Source organism: Polyodon spathula, chromosome 14 (assembly GCF_017654505.1).
Source record: "Polyodon spathula isolate WHYD16114869_AA chromosome 14, ASM1765450v1, whole genome shotgun sequence".
Lineage (NCBI taxonomy): Eukaryota > Metazoa > Chordata > Actinopteri > Acipenseriformes > Polyodontidae > Polyodon > Polyodon spathula.
Window position 1 is genome coordinate 30,354,823 of NC_054547.1, and position 24,156 is coordinate 30,378,978.

General features: G+C 36.9%; 1 protein-coding gene across 1 annotated transcript in view; it reads right to left on the bottom strand.

Moving 5' to 3' along the window:
- LOC121326587 (neuroligin-1-like) overlaps positions 1 to 24,156 on the bottom strand; it is a 100,315-nt gene that overhangs the window by 53,107 nt on the left and 23,052 nt on the right. The window contains exon 2 of the mRNA XM_041269920.1: positions 3,324 to 4,121. Within this exon, the coding sequence (XP_041125854.1) occupies positions 3,324 to 3,813 (490 nt within the window). The 5' untranslated portion in view covers positions 3,814 to 4,121. The remainder of the gene's footprint in view (positions 1 to 3,323; positions 4,122 to 24,156) is intronic.

A 24,156-nucleotide genomic window follows, 5' to 3' on the forward strand; every position in this document is an offset into this window, starting at 1 on the left:
TTTAATTACCAGTATTACAGACAATTACATACAACAAATGTACGTGAAATGTCTAGTATTATTACATCTCAAGTCAACGTACATTAAATAATTAAAGTATGTTTGCTTCAAAGCCGAGACTGGAGTTATGAACTTCACTGCACAAAGATCTACATCCCTGCTGTTTGTTTTAAACTTGGCTCAGATTCATGCAATTCCAGTCTCCAATTTTGGCAAGGTGGCTTAGAAGTGAATATTCTCACCATTGTAACAGGAATTCTATTCAGCTATGTAATCAGAACTCCAAGACAGAGCCAATCGAAATTCAAACAAATGCAGGGAAGCAGAAAAGAGCATCACAGACCAAAGTCTTATTCAGAAAGATGCCTCAGTCTCCATGCATAATTTAGATATGTACTTGCAATAAACAGCATACTGTGATCATGACAATCTTGATGGAATAAACATTACAGAGCAATAGTGTATTTCTCTCTGGTATTTAGTTATTTCTTTCAGCCAAACCAAGGAGAGGAGAAGACAGAACATGAAAATAAGGTGCATTTCGCTCACTCTTTATATTGTATTGAAGTGGCATTTATAAATGTTTTAGATGTTATTCATAAAGGAGTAATTGGTTGTAATATAAATAGCAAACAACAAACATTACATGCATCCACATATCCTGTATGTACTAATTATTATCTATGAAATATTAATAAAACATTGTTTTTAACAGATGAATACATCAATACACTATAAAAACACTATACATGACTGATAAAATTTAAATGTTCGATTGAGTACTGCCACCCAAGAAAATATTGTGTCGTCTTCGGTCCAAATGCAATCAAATTGTGAGTAAATAAAATATGTTTATTTTCTCCCCATAAAGTAACCCCTTAACAACAGTCTAGTGTTCAAGATTGTTTCAGCACAACGAAATACCGCTTTGTTTTGGAGCCAGTTATTCCTGCACTACCTGTACTGACACTTCAGTACCATCGGTCGGCAAGCATTTCTGATGTGTGGTTAATAATATTACTGAATATGGTAACATGGAAAAGGAGTCAGAAGTCTCAAGAGGTGTTTTGAAAGCTTCTCAAAACTAAAATGCTTAAAAAAAACCATCTTTACGGCAAATGCTTTTTCTGATTAACCTGTTCAATGCCACAGTGAATTTATCATGTAAGTGCTTATTTAAGTGTGGTTTCTCATTGTGAAAAAAAAAAAAAAAACGTTAATTGACACACTCAAGTGAGCATTAAATATGGCTGTAAGTCCTGAGAATTAAAAGCCCAGTTCCAGGTGGTCGATAGCCCTATATTGTGAAACACAGATCACAGACTGTAGACTTAAGTCATCAAGACGCAATTGAATCTCTAACAGACAGTGGTGGAAGAATCCATAAGCAAAATACATGACTGCAGCCCAGTGAGAGCATTAAAAAAAAAAAAAACTACAAACAAATTACATTTTATTTTCATTTAAGAAAGTCCCAACATCCAACCGGTTTTACCTGTCCATTTCCCTAGGGAGGTTCCATCAGTTAATTTACTGAAGCTGTAAAATCTATTTCAACTTTTATGTGCACATCACATGGCACGTCTCAAGGGATCACCTTTAACTGTTAAAAAAGGCCAAAACACACCATTGATTAAATAACCATGCCATAAACTATAACCTTAATATTCACTACATTTTTCTGCTGAAACGTAGTATATAAACAGTTAGACAATGTTGCCATGGGAAATGCACTTGTTGTATATCACTCATTTTTTATAATCTGCTTTACCTCAGGAACTACTTACATTAATTCTATTTTTTTTCTAGAAATAATGATATAAACAAATAATCAAACAAGATTTTCCTAAAATGGGGGCATATTGTAGTAGGTAATATATAAATAGGCAGGGTAGTGGGTCCACAATCCCAGCACTTTGCTGCAGTTGTCAAATGCTGCAGAGAATGATGGAGCAGATTTCTCACTATCATTGTGTTTGTGTTAGTGTTAGTGGTGGGACTTTGCGTGTGGGAGTGGCTGGGGAGGGGTGGGCGGGGAGTCAGCTACTCACCTCTGTGATAGGGTGACGCAGTAAAAACAGGCACTGTCTGAAGAGGCACTGTGCAGCTACTCCAGTCCCAGCCTACCCCTGCATAGTCACTGCTGGCAAAGCTATTTGGAGTACCTAATGGGCAGTCTGGGAAATTACAGGGGATAAAAACCAAGGCAAAATTGTAATTTAAAAGAAATGGTGACATGACCAGTTCAAACATGAAAATGCTGCTATTAATACATGACGTGGCATGGACTCACAGGAGGCACTGTGCCAGAGTGCAGTATTCATTGCAAGCGAGACTGGACCCCTTATTGATATTTTGACCATATGGTAACAGCTTGTTTAAGGTTATTCAATGGGCTTAGCCAATGCTTGGAATGGGAAACTACGATAAATACAATGAGCCATGTACTTCTTTTTCACGGTTAAAAACCAGCTAAAGTAGTTACATTAACAGAATATATCTCACCGGGGTTCCTGTCAATGAGATCCAACTGCACATTACTAGACCGCTACGTTTCTGTGGCTTACTGCCCTGGAAGGACATTATCTTGATGAAATCATGATCAATACAGCTAGTGTAAGCCAATAGAAGAGAGATACCATCCGTTTTAATTGAGGTTAGGCTTTGCAAGCTGCAACGTCCTCAAATCTAATTTAAAGCCTTTCCCCTTCTAACGAACTCTCAGAGACGTCATCAATTACAGGAAATGTTCTGACCTTCAACCTCACAGTATATCAGCATCCCATCTCTTTCTGTCGATATACCAGCTCTTCTGTGGCACAGCTTTTTATTTTGTTTTTATACATACCTCCTTTTCTACATATTTTCTTGCCGGGTTTCCTGGCACATTCCTTGGATATTCTTTTTACTGCAAAATGAATAGAAGACTAAAAAATAACATGGAGCTCCATCACAGACAGTAGGAGCATGCAACAGCACTCTCTAAACAATCTTCTTCTTGATTATTTATTATTAAGCTGTCAGACCTCATGTATTACTCATTGTGCCAGCATACACAATGGACAAATGAGGCACCTTTGCAGTCAGTGTGAGAAGGTAAAAAGGAACCAATTTCCACCTGGATGGACGTGCCGTGGCGGACAAATAAAATGAGCGTGGACAGGAAGTTAGGAAACAGATACACACACATACACACACAGTAAGCAGCGGCATGCACATAGAATACGAAGGGCATGCACAGGGCATGCACGGGTGATGTATATTTTTTAAAGAGGAAAAAAAGTAAAGAAAAGATATCCCTGTTTCTCCAGCTGTTAACTCACCATCCTCTGTTGGAACATACATGTTTAAGAAAAGGCAGTCTTCACTCTGATCTTGAACATACGTCGAAACTATGTCCAAGCTATTAGTGAACCACACTGGGAGCATGACCTCCGGTAGCCTTCCTTCTACGACGGTCTGGGGACAGACTGGTGGAAACTGGGTGGCGTTGCGGATTTCAGACCAAGAGGATGGCGGCTCAGGAGGCTGAAAGCGTCGTTCACCAGTAGGGGGCGCAGCATACGGTACACCAAGAAACTGAATTACAGGACCCAGAATTTCATTGCCGAGTTCCTTTTTAAATCCCCGCACCTTGCCATAAGTGGTGGTTACCATCGGGTCCGAGTCATCCAGTTTTTGAGAGGAGATCACGACTGCTTGTAGTGTAAATCCAAGTATCCAGAGTATAAAGGGGATGTCCACCCCCGAGTGCAGCTGCACCCTCATTACTCTCCACATACAGTTCAATCGTGCAGATTTTTGAAGCGACATGGTCCACTATTATTTCTGTGTAGCTGCACTAAAAGCAATCCTATTTATATCCACTTGTGAGCAGTGCAATCAAAGGAAAGGTATTAAACCTCCTAAACGCAATGCTGTCAAAATCTCAGTGTCTTTTCGCATGCCAAGTGTTTCCCATTGATTTCACACTTATTGAAGCAACATCTTCACTTGGCGCTATTTATCAGGCTGCATCCTATTGACAATTCTGGTTTCCATTCTGGCAATATGAAGAGCATGGCCATTTACTGCAGATTTTCCTCTCGTAAATCAAATCCAGTTAGCTGTGGGTCTATATCCTGCAGGAAATAAAAATAAGTCATTAGAATGAGAGAGAAAATATGGGCAGAGTGGGGTTTCATTAGCTTTTACTATCTTTTCTATTGATGACAAGTTGACCGTTTAGAAATTGCAGCCTGCCCATGACAGTGCATCAATCATTCGAAGGCACTAGGCTGTTTATGCATTTATAGAAAGCACATTTCTTTGGTGCAATGCGAGGGCTGTGCGGGGTGTATTTTAATAAGACAATCAAATGTCATTTACAATGAAACACAGCCTTTGTCTCTGAATTACTTGCACTTGCTTTAGTGGAAGATACATTTATATTTAAACTAGAATTGAGGGTTTTGGTGAACAAAAACAAGCAATCTCAGGGGCATAATTTATAAAGAATGACATACCTGCTTGACTAATTTAAATATGAAATAAAATGTATATCGAAAAGATCATTAATATGGCCCAGGGAATTAATGGCTTAAAGAAAACAGTTGTGTGACAACTCTACCACACTGTATATAGTAGCAAATGATAGCAAATTACTGTCAGGAGCAAAACATTTTGACAGTACAGAGGACCAGGTGTTCCAATACTGTCCCATTACTTTTCCTTGTCTACAGGTTTATGAAGAAATTGTATTTAATGGAAAAAACAATAAAGGTTTGGTTAAGAAGAGCTGCAGAAAAATGTTTTCAAAATTCCAAAGCTACTTGCAGATGAGCATAATGATACTGGTATTATCACCAAACTCTTGTATGGTTCCCAATCTGTTTTATATTGGCTACAACAAAAATGTCCAATTTTATAAGAAATATTATCTCAACATCCAAGCTCTGCAAATACATTAAAACAAAATCAAATCCAAGATAATGAGATAGGGGAGTAGATTTGCAGTATGAAAATCTCCCCAGGGGATTTAAAATGCTTCAAACAGAAACATTATCAAGCAGAATTACCCTTGTGTATACCTTTAAGTTGAACAGGAAAAGATGTGTTTATATACTGTACAAAGACAGGTACTTCAGATTTGATTTCCTGGAAAACGTTACCAGAATAACAAAACCACCATTTGAACCATAAAATGAATTCCCGTCTGTTAATTTCAGTCTTGCATCCTGAGGTTACCATTTTACCTTCCTACCTTTCTAGTCACACGGGCATGTCTATTTATGTGACAGGTTTCATGAGGCGGAAGGAAACAAACAACTACCTTGGGGAATGTAAACAAAACAGCACTGCAAGAACAAGGCCTGTTTTTTGATATTGTGCAGCCCTACACAGAAAGCCAAACAATGGAAGCAAACAGACACCAAGGAATTATGTTTTAGTGTAAAACTAAACATAGCTTTCTTAGCTGCTTTTTTTGTTGCTCTGACTTCTAAATCCCAGACGATTGACTGCGGTGACAGTTAGCAGTTACAAGTCAAAGGAGAGGACACTTAATGAAAGATAAAGACAATTATCTACTGTTACGAATGACCAGTGCGGAGGATATTTATAATATTATAAAATGAGGGAATGTTTTACAGTAGAGGGACCTAGCTGTGGGATAATGATCGCTCAATTCAAAATTGATCTGCAAAGTTTATAATTTTTCATTTTTGTCTCCTGTACATAGTTAATTTGTATTTTTTTACATTTTTAAAAAGAGTACTGTACATAAATGTATTACCATAAGGATAAATCAGGGTAAAAATAAATCATAACTAGCCCAAATTTCAACCTACCTTTATTGTTCAATATCAACTACCAATGACTGGTTTGTAGACATTTAACTTAAAAGGAAACCATACAGAACTACACTGCCCATTATACATCAGGATCCCAGTAAGAAAAAAAACAGGCACTGAAGTGAAATTCAGTCTGCACTGCAGTACTTATACGCTGCACACTGGCAAACTGTATTGCATACAGTGTATGTGCGCCCTGGCCTGTACCATACACCACTTATGTTCTGTAGTGGATATCATTATCTTGTTAATATCAGTAAACCCGAAACGAGTTAATCAATAGCATACTATAGTACTGCATACCACTACCCTCCAACACACTCCCCTTTTAATGAACCTAAGAATACTGCCACAGTGTTTTTACTTTTGACTGCTCCCATAATGCCTTCAGTAACATTTGAGGAATCCTTTGACATTTGAACTTTTTAAAAATTTTTTTTATTCCGCCCCCCCATTCAAATTTTTTTTATTGAATTTTTTTTTTTTTCCGCCCCCCCATTCAGTCAAGGTAAGGTTTTTTTTTTTTTTTTTTTTTTTTTTTTTTTTTTTCCCCGTGTAAACTCTAAGCCTATTATTTTCAGGAACACACGCAGAGACCACACTCCGGAACTGGAAAAACTTTACAATTTCCTACAGCAGGTTTATCCCTGCCAGCACCGGAAAATCAACCATGCAAGGGCTGTATTGTAATAAGCTCAAAGGATAGTCTTAACCTTTATCTGAATCACTATTAGAAAAATTTCAGTTCCCCTGAAATGCAGTTTTTTTGTGGGTTTTTTTTTGTTTTTTTTTAACACTTTAAAGACAAACTCCCAATTAACAAGAACCCATTTGGCTTCATCCCTAAAGAGCTATAATATTATTATTTTAAAATAATTTAAAAGACTCATTATAAAAAGCCCTAGATTTCAAGAATGATTTGCCATTCTTTGTGCAAACCCTATTGTGATGTAGTACAGTACAAAAAATATAATGTAAAGTACAATGAGTTTTGGAATAGTACAGTACTTTTACATATCTTAGGCATGAACACTATGGCCCACAAATGCACACCAGTAATCCTCATTACTCTCTTAAACAGTTCCTGTTCTGCGTTTTTGATAAGACAAAACATATGCAAAATTAAGCTTCCTGTTTAAATCCAGGGATATTAGGTCTGTTGCAAAGAAATATTATAATAATTGCTTAATACAAAAAAATGCTTCAGTATAAAAACAATATATTTTATTCAAAGCTCTGTACACTGGCAATAGTGGGCACTTAAATAGAAGTGGCATGTGTCATTGAAACAAAACCAGAGCATGCACATACTGAGGGTCCTCACAATCCTGTAATAGTCGCTGAAAGGTTAAGATTATTTATATCAAAATCGAGAGTTTATCAGATTATAGCCAAATGTCATCGTGTTCCATGTGTAGTGTGTGACAGGTAGACAGAACAGACACAAATCAGTATATATGAATCCCTATGTTTTGAATGAGGACCCCAATAACAGAAAATGGATATCTGTATATTGGGGTGTTCAGGGGAAAGATTCTTGGATAAACTATGGGATCCAAGGGAGCCATATTTACCAGCAACACCTTTCAGAATATTTTTGCACTGGCAGACATTTTTTAAATGCCATGCAATTTTACTAGCGCATTTTGAAATATAGACCTATATCACCTTTGCTTTAGAAAAAGCTGTCATGACTGCGGAAGCCAGTAGTGCAAACCAGATATATGACCATGGTCAGTCAACAGACTAAACATTCCATCACTATATAGTTTACTTCAATGCAAGCTCTCACTGACCTTAATGATCTCATTTCACCTCCAATAATGCTTTTGCTAAATTTACAGGCCTGCACTTAAAAACATTTCAGACAATATGCTTAGCTTGCACTACTGTACTACACAAGTTCAAGAGAAACTGTCCTGGGAATCCAATGTAGGAGGTTACATTAGAGCAGAACCCTGACATTCAACACAAACTTGTAAAACAGTCATCTTGACTTGCTAAAACAAATCTGTGATATAAAGTGATTTTCTGCTTAAGCTTTTTCATATAATGCTTTCCACTTTCAGATCACTTGGCTGTTAGCCATTTCCCCCATTCCTTTGGAAGTGAGGGATGCCACTTACACTCCAAGCTCGACTTCAGGTCAACTGCAGGCCTTTTAACTCTTGATCAATTGTCTTGTAACTTGTTCTGAAACCTCGCTCATTTCTAGTTTTTGATGTTGTCTTCTTATACAGTTCACAAAGTAGATTACTAAAAATATGTGCACGAGATCTCAGAGGCAGAGCATACAGCGCACTTTGTAATGGATCATCATCCATGAACTTCAGAAATAGCCTGAAACCGGAGGAAAAAATAAATGAACAAAGTCCCAATCGCCACTGAGATGGCAGGAATGAAAAAGACCCACTGAAATGTAACCTCTGGGTAGGTCGTTGCCACTTTAGAAAGTCATTTTAATCTATTCACCAGTGAACGAACGCCAAGATCCAAACCCATTTCTAATAATGTGTGTTTGCCTTTGCTTCTTTTCCTTGTTCCACTTAACATTCATAATTGCCATTTACTTCTGTGCCCTTGACAACGGTTCACTATTTAACAAATGATCCTGAACTGGCTTCCACATTTTTTGACTGCTTCACCATACAGTAAGGTGCATCCAACTAGAACACTGACACGTAATAATTCAAGTATCATCGATCATATAAAAAAAAAAAAGAGTGCAAAACCTCTAGACACATACAGTGAACGAAAAGTTCACTTTTAAAAAATAGCCACGGTCTGAATTATCTGCATGTGTGACCCAGAATAAGATGCATGTGACATGCACAAGTCATTACTTTGCCAGTAAGATGGAATACATGACAAGGTGTTCCCTACAGCTGTAGCTTCATTAATGAGCCAGACAGCCTTACTAATAAACGTTTTCCTGTACATTACTGATTCCAGAATGCTACAAAATGAATTTAATGTTTCACTAATGTAACTCAAACTCCCAATGGCAAACCCAATGTGTTTGGTATTACAATTGATTGCTCCTGTGCATGCTTGTCTGTGAGAACCTGATCTCTGGTAAATATTACATTGGAGCGATGTTAGGGTTATGTCTTCTGCATTATATCAAGCAGCAATTATTTTCTTCTTACAATTTTGAAATATACTTTTTTTTTATAGACTAAATAATGCCACAAAAAGCATACAATATAAAGGGAGCACACACGGCATCCATCAGGCACAGTAAACATTAAGCTTTAGTTATAAACCAACCTTTCAAACCACCTGAAACACTCAACTACTTCAGTTTTATTAAACAAAATGAGCAACAGTTATCAGCACTAAACCCAGAACATACTGTTAACCTCTTAAAAAAAATCAGTTGCTCTCAGCCTGTATTTACAAAGCTTAACTGGCAGAAATGATAAAACCCTTCCGAATAAAATCCTAGCTAACACTTTAAACATACCTTGCCTAAGGGCACAGCTGCCTGGATTCTGAATGGTTCCAGCTAATGCAATGCATTACTTCGGTATCCTGAAAAAGTAGATTTCTCTCATGTTTATCTGTATGTGCTATTGTGAATCAGGGTTGACAAAAAGGAGACGGTGCTTAGATTTGACAGATGAAGGATGACAAAGTCCAAGCCATATTTGCTCCATTACTGGCAATGCAACCTCACAGCTCAACCAGAGGAAGGTACCACTCAGATCTCTTTACCATGGACAGGTGCACAGAGCCCACAAACCATGAAAGACCACAAACCATTACTAATGTCAGAGTGAAGACCCAAGTGGGATTGTTGCATAATGACATCATAACTGACTCTACTGTAAGCAGGCCCAGGTACACTGCTGCTACCACGAATGATGTCAGGTCACCAGGAAAGCATATAGAAATAACACATTTTAAATAGCATTGACTGTCATAGGTGTGAAGTGGAGAGTTTTCTTGCTCTGTGGTGAAATGGGGGTTGTAATATTCAAATTAATTAACGCAGGTCAGACAAGCAATCACATTATCTAGTCTAATCGAACTTTCTGGGATAATACAAGTTTTGGAAACCAGAGATATCTGGACATATTGTATGAAATCCCATTTATATGGTTTTATATGTAATTAACACACAACACAGAGAGCTCCCAAGGCTACTGCAATTAAGAGGGTCCACCACTGTTGAAGGTCATCTTCGGGACTCAATGAGTGAAGAAAGAAGGGAATACAACAGTGACTAGGCTTTGTATGGGGGTGAAATAGCTTACAGAGCACAGTATCCAACAGGAAGCAACCCTACTTTGTAAACAAACCACTAAACTGTCAGCTGATTTGGTTAAACATGAACATGAAAGACCAAGTAAAGGTTGCTCATAAACTACAGTAGAGCAATATCTATCTATCTATCTATCTATATGCACTCTTCTACAATACAGTACATATTAACAAAATATATTAGCATTGGTCTTAAATTTACAAAGTAATCTGTTTCATCTTAAACTATAAATTCGGTAAATTAGTAAGTACCGGTATATTTTCCATGACAAATTGCATAGAAATGCCAATACAGGTCATTTTCTTTGCTATAAATCGATATTTTTGATACAATAACAAATCACTAAATACACTAGATACCGCTATTGCGCTTTATTCATTATTTATGAACCCGTGGCTCCCTCACCTGTGCAGACACTGTAAGGTCTGGAGGCGTGTAACCAGTGTTCTATGTGATAATCCTGGTCCTGTTTACCAAATATAAAATCATTGCCCCACTCTGACGGTCTCTTTCTAAACTGACTGCTATACTAACGGAGAGAAGTTAAAAGTGTTTCACTTATGATTACTAGACAGGCATAATTTCTAGTTGCCTACAGTAGCCTTGCTCTTCGAGAAATTTCAGAGGTTCAGAATATGCCCACGATGAAACTACGCTGATCTCACAGTTAAAGAAAGAAATATATACTTTTTTTTTTTTTTTTTTTTTTTTTTTTTTTTTTTTTTTATAGCATCGTGGTGTATGAGCTCATACAACTCCTGTAGAACCAGCACATACCACGTAAATTATGCTGTATTTCCAAGACATGTACATTTTGATCCGTTCTCTGAAGGTGAAATGCAATCAATTCATATAAGACCACGAGTTACACCATAATTTACGCTGTGTTTTAAAAACTTCAACATGCACACTTTTGTATTTCAATTAAACAATTGAAAAGTGACCATTTAGAAATACAGTATGTGACCTAGTTATGCCAGATATAGGATAGGCTACCCTACTAGAAAAACGGATATATTTAGTTAAAACAATTATAACAACAACAACATATACCAGTAAACAATCAAGCTAAAAGTGTATTTTTTATTTATTTATTTATTTATTTATTTATTAGAATTATTTAATTATATAGTGAAATATTATCATATGGTCACCATCTTGTTATTATGACATGTATTATCTAATACAATTCCGATTTTTTTGTTTTGTTTTGTTTTTTGTTCACTTAACAGTAATGAGACAAAGTCTGCGTATTTAACCTCTAAAATATAAAACATGATTATTTATAGTTAAAGCAGGTCTGTGTACTGTTCACGCCTGCATATAAAAATGGTAATTAGAGCAGTAAGGCTTTGGTGCTGAACTGGAAAAATGCCCAGGTATGCAACAGCAGTACTAACAAAACCCTGATGATTTAATACAGAGGCGATCGTGAATATACAGAACAGTGTCTCCTTTTACATTTAAAGTTGCACAACTCTATTGATTGACTATTCAGTAGGATTATATCGTAATGATATGTCGGTTATATTACAATGTTTAAATTACAGAAGTAACCCAAAACACGTCTGCTTTCACAATAGGGTGTATTCAAAGTTATTCTTCTTGGGAAAATAAAACGCCTATTTCTCTTTTAGCAATAATCACAATCATTAGTAGTTATTTCAAATTATACCAACCTAATACCGCTAATTATTACCTATACGACTTATCAAAATTAAAGATAAAAACTATATATCGTATTTGTATACTGCAATAATGGTATTCGTTAATGTGGTCGCTCGAATAAGTAATTATGCCTGTATAAAACAATCATTTAATTAGATTTCCCACAATTCTTCCAACCCATATGCACCTTCAAATGATACGAGAGCAAGCTACTGCTTCTCTGGCAGCTTCTAGCCTTAATTATAAGTCAATTATTATCAGGTAATTTGTCTGATTAATTTTAATTAAAGCTGCTGAAAATTGATTTTCCTTCACCAAGTGAGGATGATGTTCTATTACAATTTACAGAGGAACGAATAACCGCTTCTTCCTAAAAATAAGATTACTAGTTATGTATCTTCGTTATTGCAAGTGAAATACGGGGTTCATTAAGTCATTCTAGACTTAATTAAGGGAACTAACTCAACAGTACAGAATTACAAATCCATACACAATGATACATCTAAAAGTATAGACATGGAGTTAACACCGAGACACAAACACGGTAAAGTAGCATTTAAGCAGATTTTAATTATAAATTGTTTCGTTGCTTGATAATACCATTTCGAGTAAATAACTAAATAGTTTCCTAGTACCTGTGTATATTAATCCGGGATGCTGTTCGGCATAAACACCAGATTTAACACGAAATGTGGAGTGTACTCTCACTGTGTACTCTCAACTATGAAAAAAAATCACCAGACCTTCCCTTAATTAAAAGCTCTGAAAAAATATAAATACAACCCTACTGGTAAATATTTTTTTATGCAACCACAAACAAAAACCAGTATCCTCATCAGTCTATTTTAACAGCAAAGCAAGAAACTCGCTTAACATGCCATGGTAATTGACTCCTTTAACTGGGAGAACATGATTTGTGCCCATCAGCAAAGATAAACTTTAAAAAAAAAATAAAAAAAAAAAAAAAAATGAGGAGAAAAGCTTTCAATATTTACCATCAACTTGAACAGACAAACTTGATAAAAAAAAAAAAAATGCGATTGCTTTTGTAATAAAAAGATCAAGACCCTTTTCAGGTGGCATTGTAGGCAATTCCAAAAGCACCGTCATTTGTTGTTTTTAACATGAAAAAAAAAAGAACATAACTTCTAGCTAAAGGTTACATCCACTCGTTTTTCAGTTTACCACCATATAGATCCAGCAATCTTGCATAAACCACATAATCAAGCGATTGTATCTATAAAAATGTAATTAAATCAGAGAATAGTGCTAATCCAGTAGGCTTTTTTTCTTCTTCACTAGGAATTGCACGGGCTCAGTTTCTTGCATATTCCACTCCGAGATCTCAGTGCAAGGACTAAATGATGTTCTCTCTCTCTCTCTCTCTCTCTCCGTGATTCTGGGTGCATTGCTTGGTAAAATGCCGATATTTCTTCTTGTCCCAAGCACAGAGGATGAACTCAAGTGGAAAAGCTGAAGAAAAAATGGAGCAAAGGTACACCTAGTGGCCTCTTAGTGGACTACAACAAAACACCCAAACATAGTTTTAAAGAGACAGAGCAGTCACGTTTCTATAAAGCATCCTCTCTCAAATTGATCAATTCAGTTTTAATGTCAAATCTTTCAAAATTGATTAGAGTAGATTGTAATTAAGTAATTGTGTACGACATACAGTGCATACCAGCTTTTAGGATCGTCTCCATTTTTAATAAGATAGTAACTACTTTTCAATTGATCTGCTAGTACTGGTAAAATCAAGGCTTGAAATCAATTACGCTCTGCAAGGTAATTATTTATATCACAAAGCACTTGAGTACACCTCTAGCAAATATTGTAGAACATGTCTTTAACTTCAATATAATTTACAGCAAAACTCAGAAAAATAAAATCTTAAAACCCACACCAATATATTTATACAATTTGTCATACCTGTATTAGGACAGTAAATACACAGTTTAAAAGCAATAACACCATGCACATGTTGGCACATTAGCTGGGCTGTTATTTGTTGTGGCAGGCAAACCATCAGGTATACAGGAGGTCATGTTGCCATAACTAATCTGTCTATAGCTGAATTATGATGAAAATACACCTAAACAATGGATTTAATGGAAGATAATGGCTGGTGATAAGAACAGGTGTCTGCGACTATGTCTGGCCTCGTTAGATGAATATCAGTCTTTGAATTCAGTCACAGTACTGTTTAATATTTCTGGGTCACTCTATCAAGTCCAATATACTGTATTCTTAGTTCACTCTCACACACTTTCATCTTTACCTTAGCTCAGCTGATTTGTCAGCATGCAATACACCCTTAAGGGCTGCATCCAGATAGAGCTTATTGTGTCAAGGTGCCATGTACACATTCTGCAAATCAAAACTGGAAATGGAGGAGTACTTTGATAATTCAAGATAATATGGCAGTGCCACCATCTGGTAATTGCAGTTAAAAAAAAAATAAATAAATACACTTTTTTAGAAAGTACAGTTATTCAGAAGACACTCGATCCCACCCACTGACTGATTTAAAAAAAAAAAAAAAAAAATAGTCTAGTCGATAATGGGGGGTATGAAAGCTGGGAGCTCCAAAAAACTACTGTGCCTATGATCTTCTCTTCACAGTGCAAAATAGCTTTTTATGAATAATTCTGTTTTAAAACTATAAAAAGCATCGTTTGGCACGAAACAGATTCATAAAATAAATTATGGAAATGCAGAGGAATATTATTGGACTAAATAAAAGCATAAATATTAATATAAATGTGTAAATGATTATGTTATTATGCAGTCTTTGAGAAATTGGCTTCATAATCACTGCACAGCTGTATTCTATGATTCTCTAGGACCTAACCTTTTGCCATATCAACGATTTTGCACATATCCTGTTTATTTGACGTTACAAACCATATTATCCCCAGGGAGGCTTGTTTGTGTTCACACTACATTTAGTTTTCAGGACATGGCAGATACTGTTGGAGATATGAATTCCATATGAGGAGGCTGGAACACATGAGGCTGTTGGCTGCTTTGACAACCAGATGGTGGTGTAATAATTGCAGCTTTGCTCTATTCAGCGGGCAATACACACTTGGCTTGGAATTCACTGAAAACACATCGTCTTCTTCAGAAACTAGTGCAGACAGCAAGTAATCTCCAAGAACAATCGATACACATCAAGAATGTTCAAATCTATCCATTCCACTTGCATCTCCTGTATGACAAATGTCAGTGCAGTGTACATGGAGTGAATACAAATAAGAACTGCCCTCCAAATTGTGCTATTTAAGTTGTCCCATTTTCTTTTTTGTTGTTGTTGTTTTTTTTGGTTTTTTTTTATTTAGTCATCTGCAATTATTATTTTTTTATTTTCTCCCCAATTTAGTCTTGTCCAATTATTTTTTAGGCTCAGCTCACCGCTACCACCCCTGTGCTGACTCCGGAGGGGCGAACACGAACACACGCTGTCCTCCGAAGCGTGTGCTGTTAGCATCTTTACACACTGCAGACTCACCACCTTGCAGCATTAGAGGACAATGCAGCTCTGGGCAGGTTACAGGCAAGCATGCAGGCGCCCAGTCAGACCACAGGGGTCGCTGGTGCATGGTGAGCCGAGGACACCCTGGCCAACCTAACCCTCACTATTAGATAAAACATTATCCCAAATATTATCCCACTATTAATTGAACCATTATCCCAAATGTTGATTAGAGCAAACGTTTCTTCATCCCTGCTGCAATCTGGCTCATGGTCTGTCTCAAGCAACAAAACAAATGGCTAAACAGAACAAACATTTCTTGCGGAATTGAAACCTTCATGCAGGTGTGGCTGTTTGTTACTTCGTCCACCGTCACACATTTTGTCTCACTCAACCCAGGTCAAAGCATGTTGACCCACATCCCGAGGTGGGTCGCTGGGACCCAGGTATGTGATTTCACACTACACGGGATTGTGACCCGGGTAGCCAGAACCTGGGTCTGGACCCGGGTAGGAGTGCCAGTGTGAAAGGGGCTTAATTAACGGTGCTTGTCTTCTTTACCATAATTGCACTGTGCTTTGTTACACTTTGTGATGCTTACACTCAACACCCCTGCTCTAGCTAAAAAATCATTGGTCAAAAGAAGTGGAAATCTGCAAGTTAAGTATTATTAGGCCATTTCAAATTTGAGTTTCAAATGCAACTGAGGCCTTAATACTAAGCAGGAAAAGCAGAAAATAGTATAACAGCTGTCAAGAAAAAACAAAATTGTTGTAATGCTGCATATATTAAAGAAAACTGAATAAATGCTTTGTATGATCCACCATAACAGAGGTCTGTATAATACTTAGGGCTTAAATGTATGCAAACCAGCAGAGAGTAATATTAGACCCTATTCACAAAACCTTAAGGATTGTTGTAAGGGGTATTTTATTACAGACACTTTCTTGAAGATCTCTTGAGTTGAGCAGTGCTTTGAAAATGCAGGATCAACTGTTAACCCTTTCTACAACAGCTGGAAAAGGTTTCATGACGTACAAATGTGATTTAATCAATGAAAATGGGCTAAGTGCCTAACAGCAGCATTGCCTTATCAATGTTTAAATGACCATAAACGTGAACTTACCAGTTTGCAATCAAGCAACGGGACAGGGCAATGAAAACACTACTGTTTACAAGTATATAAGATTGTGATACTCATTTCATGTTCTGGCCTTTGCAAAAAAAAAAACATGATGCAGTTGACCGAACTAATGGAATGTAAGCCTATATCAGAACAAAATCCTTTTAGTTTTCATTTCTGTATTTTGTGTAAGAGCTATATCTTCTGACCTGGGATCTCAGTGAAATAAGACTCTGTTGTCTCTGTAATAAGTAAAATAAATAAAAACTATTTCAACTGCTCGGATTTCAATCTTGGAACATCAGAGCAAGTGGAAACCACATTAGCTTTTTGACCTGGAGTCTTAAACTGCCTGATGAGTCTGAGTGCCAGCTACTTCGAGTCTAGCGCACGCAGTCCCTCCGATGCTACAGACAAATCACTGCTCAAGCACAAGAATGGAGTGCCTCTCGGCATCCAAGAGGTGTACTGTAAATTCTACACGCGCAAGAAAGAAAGATTTCATTGTTTCAAATACGTGTTCTCTATTGTTTCAGAGGGTCTCCCAGTTCTGCCTGGAAACAGCCATGGAAATCCCTATCAGATCATATACCTACAATAATGACCAATTATATTTTATTAATAGAATAATATAAAATCCATGTGCTGTTTCCTTATATGTTTATTTATAGATGTCTAACGCATGTTGCCCTGTGCGATTGCTATTTTTCAATTAACAAAAAGACAATCATCTTTCTTTGTGGGTTAGTTAAGCAAGGCCCTTCTCAATGTTCAGTTTCTAAAATGCTGATGCAGTGTAGATACTGATCAACTGACATTATGCACATGATATCACACATAGGGGTGCCACTCATAAAAATGTAACTTACTGTATTCTTCTTTTTTTTTTTTTTTTTAATTCTGTTTGATGTAAGGTATTGTGAACAGGATGGCTGTAAAGGTGACGTCAGACCAGAGAAATGAAATCAAAACACAGGTAACTGCGGGGCAAAACTGAAATGCTACGGTGCTCAGAATTTTATTAAACAAACAAAAGTAAATGTTTTAACAAAACAAAAGACACAAAACAAAAGGGCACATTGGCCAAACAAATAAACAATAACAGCAACACCTATTGCTGTGCTGGTGTAAAGCCAGCCTGTCTAGCAATTGTTATCTCTGTTTAATAATTTTACCTCATAACTCTTCACTTGTTCTCCACTCTCGAACACCTTTCCAATAATGGGCTTGAAGTGGGTCTTTTATATCTGTAGCTGCAGCCATAATTACCAATTAAATAATGACCTTATTAAGGCTCCAATCACATTCCCACGAGTTAAACCAGGATGGGGATTCAACAACATCCCTGCCAGTTACACTTTATGAGACCAGCTTTTCAAATCTTTTCAGCTATATATATATATATATATATATATATATATATATATATATATATATATATATATATTGGGGTGGGGCTCCCAGTCACAGGTACCCATAAAAAAGCTTTCTTAATAGGCCTCACCAGGGGGGGTTGTGTTAGAACTTGACTCAGTGAGGTGAGTTTGGTTATCTCTAGCCAGCCCCCCCAATGAAATCACAAAACCACTACAAAGCTTGCCCATTGGCAATCTGTGTGAGATAGGACTGAGCGACAGGGGATGTTACCGAAAACATAAAATAAGACATTAATAGTTACATAATGTTTTATTGTAGCTTCCTGAAATCTGGATACCACGCAGTACTTTGCAGCACTATTCAATTAAACACAGTGAAAATCTACCACTTCAAGTACTTAATGTATGATAAGTTCATTATGGGTTTCACCTTCAAATGTTCTATTAAGCTTTTAAGATTAATGTATTTGAAACCTTGACATACAGTACATCCAATATATTTCTTCACAATAATGAATCAAGGAGATGCATGCAGTACAACATTTTATATTTTACTATTTATTTTTTTCTGCCTAACAATGGTTAGGCAGAAAAAATATATATTTTTAGGATGCCCTTAAAATTCTTGTGAATACCAGTGCTGTACAAATGATTCAAGTATGGAAAGACTCCCATTGGGTAGAAGTTACAGACAAGCTCAGGTGTCTACAGTAACTAATCTTATAATAAAGCTTTAAACATTCAAACCACTATTCTTCCTTTCATCCCTGTTATTTAAAATGCATTTGGCAAACACTGGTATCAATATAAATCTCAGGCTACCCTAACCTTGATTACATTTTAACTTAGGGAGTGATGTTCTGAATATATTTCAATCCAAGCTTAATTAGACTCAACTTTAATTCCTTAACAAACCCTGATTAGGATTTAAATTAGATGCATTTAAGGATTAGCCTTTCATTCATTTGTATATTATTTCAACATTGGCTTTTAACCGTTTGGTTATTCAATATTAAACACGCATGTCAAAAAAGAGATGACAATGTCCAACTTGACAAGCACTGATATGGCCTATTGTTAAGGAGAATATGTTTGATTAGCTGTAATATGTAACCCCTACTGAACATTAAGAGATGATGACTGAGACTATTAGTTATTTTAAATCCAAAATACAGTAACGTACGGAAATACGATTGGTGTAACAGAATTTGTTATGAAATGAACCCTTCTTGGGTGTTATTGCTTACTTAAAGCTTAATCTTCATTATGTGATATCCATATTTTCTGAAAGTGGACTATATTATTTTTGAGCCTGCCACATGTCTTACAGTGTAGAATTGTTTGGTGCTGTTCTTTTAATTGATATATGCAAGGTTATATCTGTGTTTCTGTCTGCTTATAGGTGGAATCTGAATGATGTTTCAAATATTGGCAATGTTCCCAAAAAAAGGTTTGCAATGTCCTTTGGGTAAACACTATTACAGCAAAGTTACCTGAAAAATCTGAATTATCATAGAAAATGCTATCATCTTCAAATGGATGTGCCAGGCTTGCTGAAAAGGTAATGAGATGCTGAGAGGCACTTCCTGAAACAAGCATAGAATCTTAAGCGCTCCTTTGGTTGATCCAACTTGTAAAATGGCCATGAGATTTTGGTAGTGTTTGGATTTTTAAACAGGTCTTGTCCAGTCAGAGCACTCAGTTTATCCAAGCCATTCTAGGTAATAGTCATAGACTGCTATGTATCGTTTATGAAGGTTACATATGGATTAAATTAAACATGTTTTAATTTTTTTATTTTAAATACTAACAGTTTACCACTTTGTTGGGACTCGTATTCATGCATCCTGTAAAACACTGTATATTTTCTTTAATAATTAAACTGATTTTTTATACAAGTACTTATTTCTCCTCTAATATATATGTCTTAGCAAAAATGGTTATGTCTTTATAGCTACAGACAATAATAATGCATGCTATGTGGACAAATTCACTCAGAGTAGCACACAAAATGAAGCCAGCTGCTTAACCTCAACATTTAAATGTTCATTTAAATTCTTGACTACTGAATAATGCACAAGTAAAAGCTTCTAAAGTGATTATAATGCACAGCGTTGAGAGTAATTTATAACTAGTTTATCTGCAGTGCACTTACACGTGCTATAATTTGACTTAGATAAACTTGTGTTATTTTAAACTGTCTGCTTTTCAAAAAGAAAGGCGACAAGTCAAGAACCGTCTTTAGGATTAAATATACTATATATCATTAGAAATTACTGAAATGTTTTGAGGAGAGATGTTTTAAGGAGATGTTTTTAGTAACGAATGTGCTTGTGACACTTGTGAAAGAAGCTGTACACAGCATTGGAGGCTAAAGACCTCTCGAGTTATTATCTACAGAGCAGGAGGAGCACAGGATAGGTGGCTATGTGATCTGCCCTATAAAGCCACAGACCTCCCCTCAGTATTCATGCACAGTGGTTGTTTTAAAAGTTACTTGACCAGTTCACAGATATGCTGAGGTAACAAGTGTGCTGTAGGGCAATTGACAGTGGGAAGAGAATGGTATGGTTGGCACTCTCATGGCATGTCTAAGGGCTCAGCATACCCATCATTTGGTTCCATAATTGCTGGCATCTGTGCAGAAAACAGCAAATCCAAAGGGACAGGCAGCGTGATGTATTTTATAGCATAGCAGTCTTTAATTCAAATGTGCCAAATGAAATAACATTGCTCTATGAGACAGTGTTCTCTACCAGTTACCTCAGAGAAGAAATCCCAGTGGGCTGAGATTCTGGACAGCCACTCGAACGTTAAAAGTGCCCCTTTGGCTTCTATAGAGCCTTCAAACATGCATTCTCTCTAAGTACAACTGGTATTTTCAGAACTGTGTATGTGACAATGCAGCAGTTCAAGTAGAGCTACTGTTTGGATTATAATTACATTTGTTTTTAATTGCTTTAAATACAGTGTACATGATCATACAGTATTTTATTTATTTTTTTTCTGTATAAGATTTCAATATGTTGGTTCCCAAAGATGGTTTCAGTTGCATTTCTCTCATCAATGTTTACTGAGGTAAATTTGCACAGTGATATTGCGGTTTACTAAGCACATAGGAGCAGTTAATATGTTTTAATAGTTTTGTATCATCAAAATAATTTTACACATTTCAGAAAATCAGCCTCTCTCTCTCAGGTTTGTGGGATTGTGGGAGGGGCTTGTTGGGAGGAGTTTGTGGAAGCTGGAAAAAGTTTTGTATTTTCGAGGAAATTGTTTTTGTGTGGGAGGACTGACTTAGCCCCGGTAATGGGGTCCCAGTCAAGGGGAGTAGCAGGTTTGACTCACCGGCATGGCTGTCGATGTGATCCTAACAATACTGTGTCAGTTGAGGATTGCCTGCTTGCCGTGAGTGCAGTGAGAGGAGAAAATAACAAAAGATCCGCATCACGTATGAATAAAGCATTAGTTATTTTTCTGAGTGAAACTTTGGCCATAGATACATTGGTTCAAGGATGGTTTGTAGTGAAAGGGAACCTGGCAATGGTGTCACCATTAACAACCCCAATAACCAAAAATTACCATGTCTAATGTATCCCCTCTTTTAAAAAATGAATTATTAGAAAAAGATCTTAAAAGATATGGAAAATTAATGTCTCCAATTCATTTTGTTCCATTGTGATGCAAGGATCCCAAATACGAATACAGTTAAGTGCTCTAAAAGTGGAGTTAGTGGGCATCAAAGAAAAAACTGCACGGTAACAGAAAATTAGAGGAGGACAGTAGAGAAGTAGTCATGCGTGATCGGGGAGCACAGGAGGAAGAGCTGCCTGAAGTGGGTGGGTGAGCAGACCGGCCCAGTTGTTCAGGCAACAAAAAACAACAATGGAGATACTGCTGTCAGTCGAGAGTTTATTGTGGTTCAGAAAAAAAAGGAAAAAACTTAGTAAACATGGTGGACAAGGTGAGAGTGTGTCGGAGCACAGCTCTGGGCCGGTCTCCTAGGACCAAGGGCTGACTCAACACACTGCCTCTGAAGCCTCGCCGCTGCGGGAGTTGAACCCAGTGGTGCGGAGGCTCCCGACACAGACCAGGGGGGAATGATGGAAGCTCAGGGTCTCAACCTGGGGCTTGGGTGGCCCCTAGGTTGGTGGGAGAGGAGCACAGCGCAGAGTCTCTACTTGGAGCTGTTGTGAATCCATCTCTGCCTGGCTCGCTGAGATCAATAACAGTTGAATCAGAGGTAAACATTCTGGAAACTGCTGTGGTAGCAGTGGAGACAGGTGGTGAAGAGGAGAGTGAAGGAGTGATGGACGAGGTGGAAGACAACAATGTCTCAGACTTTATGTCGACATTCCTGACAGCCAAACTACCAAGAAAAAATTGTACTCGGCAAATCAGATAAGTGAGTTTCTGGATGTCACTAAAGGTAGGTGAGGAATTGATTTAGATCAAGCGTTTCATGGATTTAAAATTGTTTTTGAATTTTGCAAACGTAGCTCATAGAAAAGCTACGTTAAAAGAAACAGATAAACAGAAACAGTTTAGATTAAAAAAATGAAGTCAAAATGTAAGGAAAACGTCTAAATCAGAATAATGAATATATAATTTTTTCTAATGGATAAGATATATAAAACTGTATATTATTTATTGTTTCTTTTTTCATGGTAATTTTAAACATTTTATCCGTCATGGAAGGAATTAATTTAATCTCTTTTAATATAAATGGTTGTAGACAAAACAAAAAAGTGCACAAGTTTTTGAATTTTTAGTACAGAAGCGTGTGGGAGGGGCTTTGTTACAAGAAACGCACACAAATCAGATAATGAGGCAGGATGGCTGGCTGAATGGAAAGGGAGGCATATGACGAGCCATGGGGAGGTGGGAAGGTAGCGGTGCTCTTTCGACCTGGAATGGACTTTAATATTTTAGAAGTTAAAGATATAATTAGAGCGTGAATGATAAAAGTAAGAGCAGAAATAGTTGGGAGTATTTATGTTTTTATTAACATTTATGCACCTAATATTGGAAGAGAGGATTCTGTTCTTAAACATTTTAAAGGAAAATCTTCTAACAATTGATGGTGATTTTCTAGGGAGTACTTTTAATTGTATATATACAGTACCAGTCAAAAGTTTGAGTACACCTGCTTGAAATCAGGTTTGTCATGATTATCTATGCTTTTAACTGTAAAAAATGGTCTATAAACACTTAGTATTTCATTATATGATACATGTACTTATATAAGCTGATAATCATAAGTGAATTGCATTCAAAAATTTAATTTTTAAATGATAATGTAAATCTTGTCAATTTCAATGAAATGGTCACCCAAAGCAAGGAGATTTCAGTCTGAAGCCCAAGTCAGTTAAAAGTCTGAAATGTGTATAACACGGTGTTAGAACACTGGCCTAAGTATAAAAGTGTCTTTGTTAGATGTTCTCTGACTTAACTAGCATGTTACCTAATTAACCTTTTTTCAACAATTATTGTTAACAGGTGAGGGTCCATGATTACTATAAATATAGGTAGCATAGGCACAAGTTTGTCATTCCTGAATGTAATGGAGCAGAAAATGGAAAAATATGCTCAGTTAAGCAAAGAAAAAAGACAGTCTGTAATTACTTTAAGAAATGAAGGTCAATCTTTAAGACAAATCACAAGAACTTTGCAAGTGTCTGTAATTGCTGTGGCCAAGACCATCAAATGATTTGAAGAAACTGGCACTCATGAGGACCGAACAAGGTCAGGCAGGCCAAGGGTGACCTCAGAATCAGAGAACAAGTTCATTCACGTCACAAGTCTGCAAAACTGGCGATTAACTGCCCCTGAAATACAAGTTCAGCTAAATGCTACCAGAAGTACAGATGTTTCAACGTCAGTTATTCAGAGGAGATTGTGCGAAGCTGTCCTAACTGGAAGAATTGCTGCAAAGAAACCATTGTAAAGAGTGCAGAATAAGAGGAAAAGACTTGCCTTTGCCAAAAAACACAGAAACTGGACGTTTGAGGAGTTGAAATCGGTCTTATGGACCGATGAGTCAACATTTGAAATGTTTGGGTCCAACCGCCGAGTATTTGTAAGAGGGTGAGCGCATGAGTTCTGCATGTGTGGTTCCCACTGTCAAGCATGGACGAGGCAGTGTCATGGTCTGGGGTTGCTTTGCTGGTGACAGAGTTGGTGATCTTTACCAAGTCCATGGCAAGCTCAACCAGCATGGCTATCATAGCATACTTCAGAGGCATTCCATTCCATCAGGATTACGGCTAGTTGGGCAGTCCTTCATTCTTCAGCAAGATAATGATCCGAAACACACCTCAAAGTTGTGCACGAACTATCTAGCAAAGAAGGACAGTGAAGGACAACTCAGTCTAATGACCTGGCATGCCCAGTCTCCAGACATCAATCCCATAGAA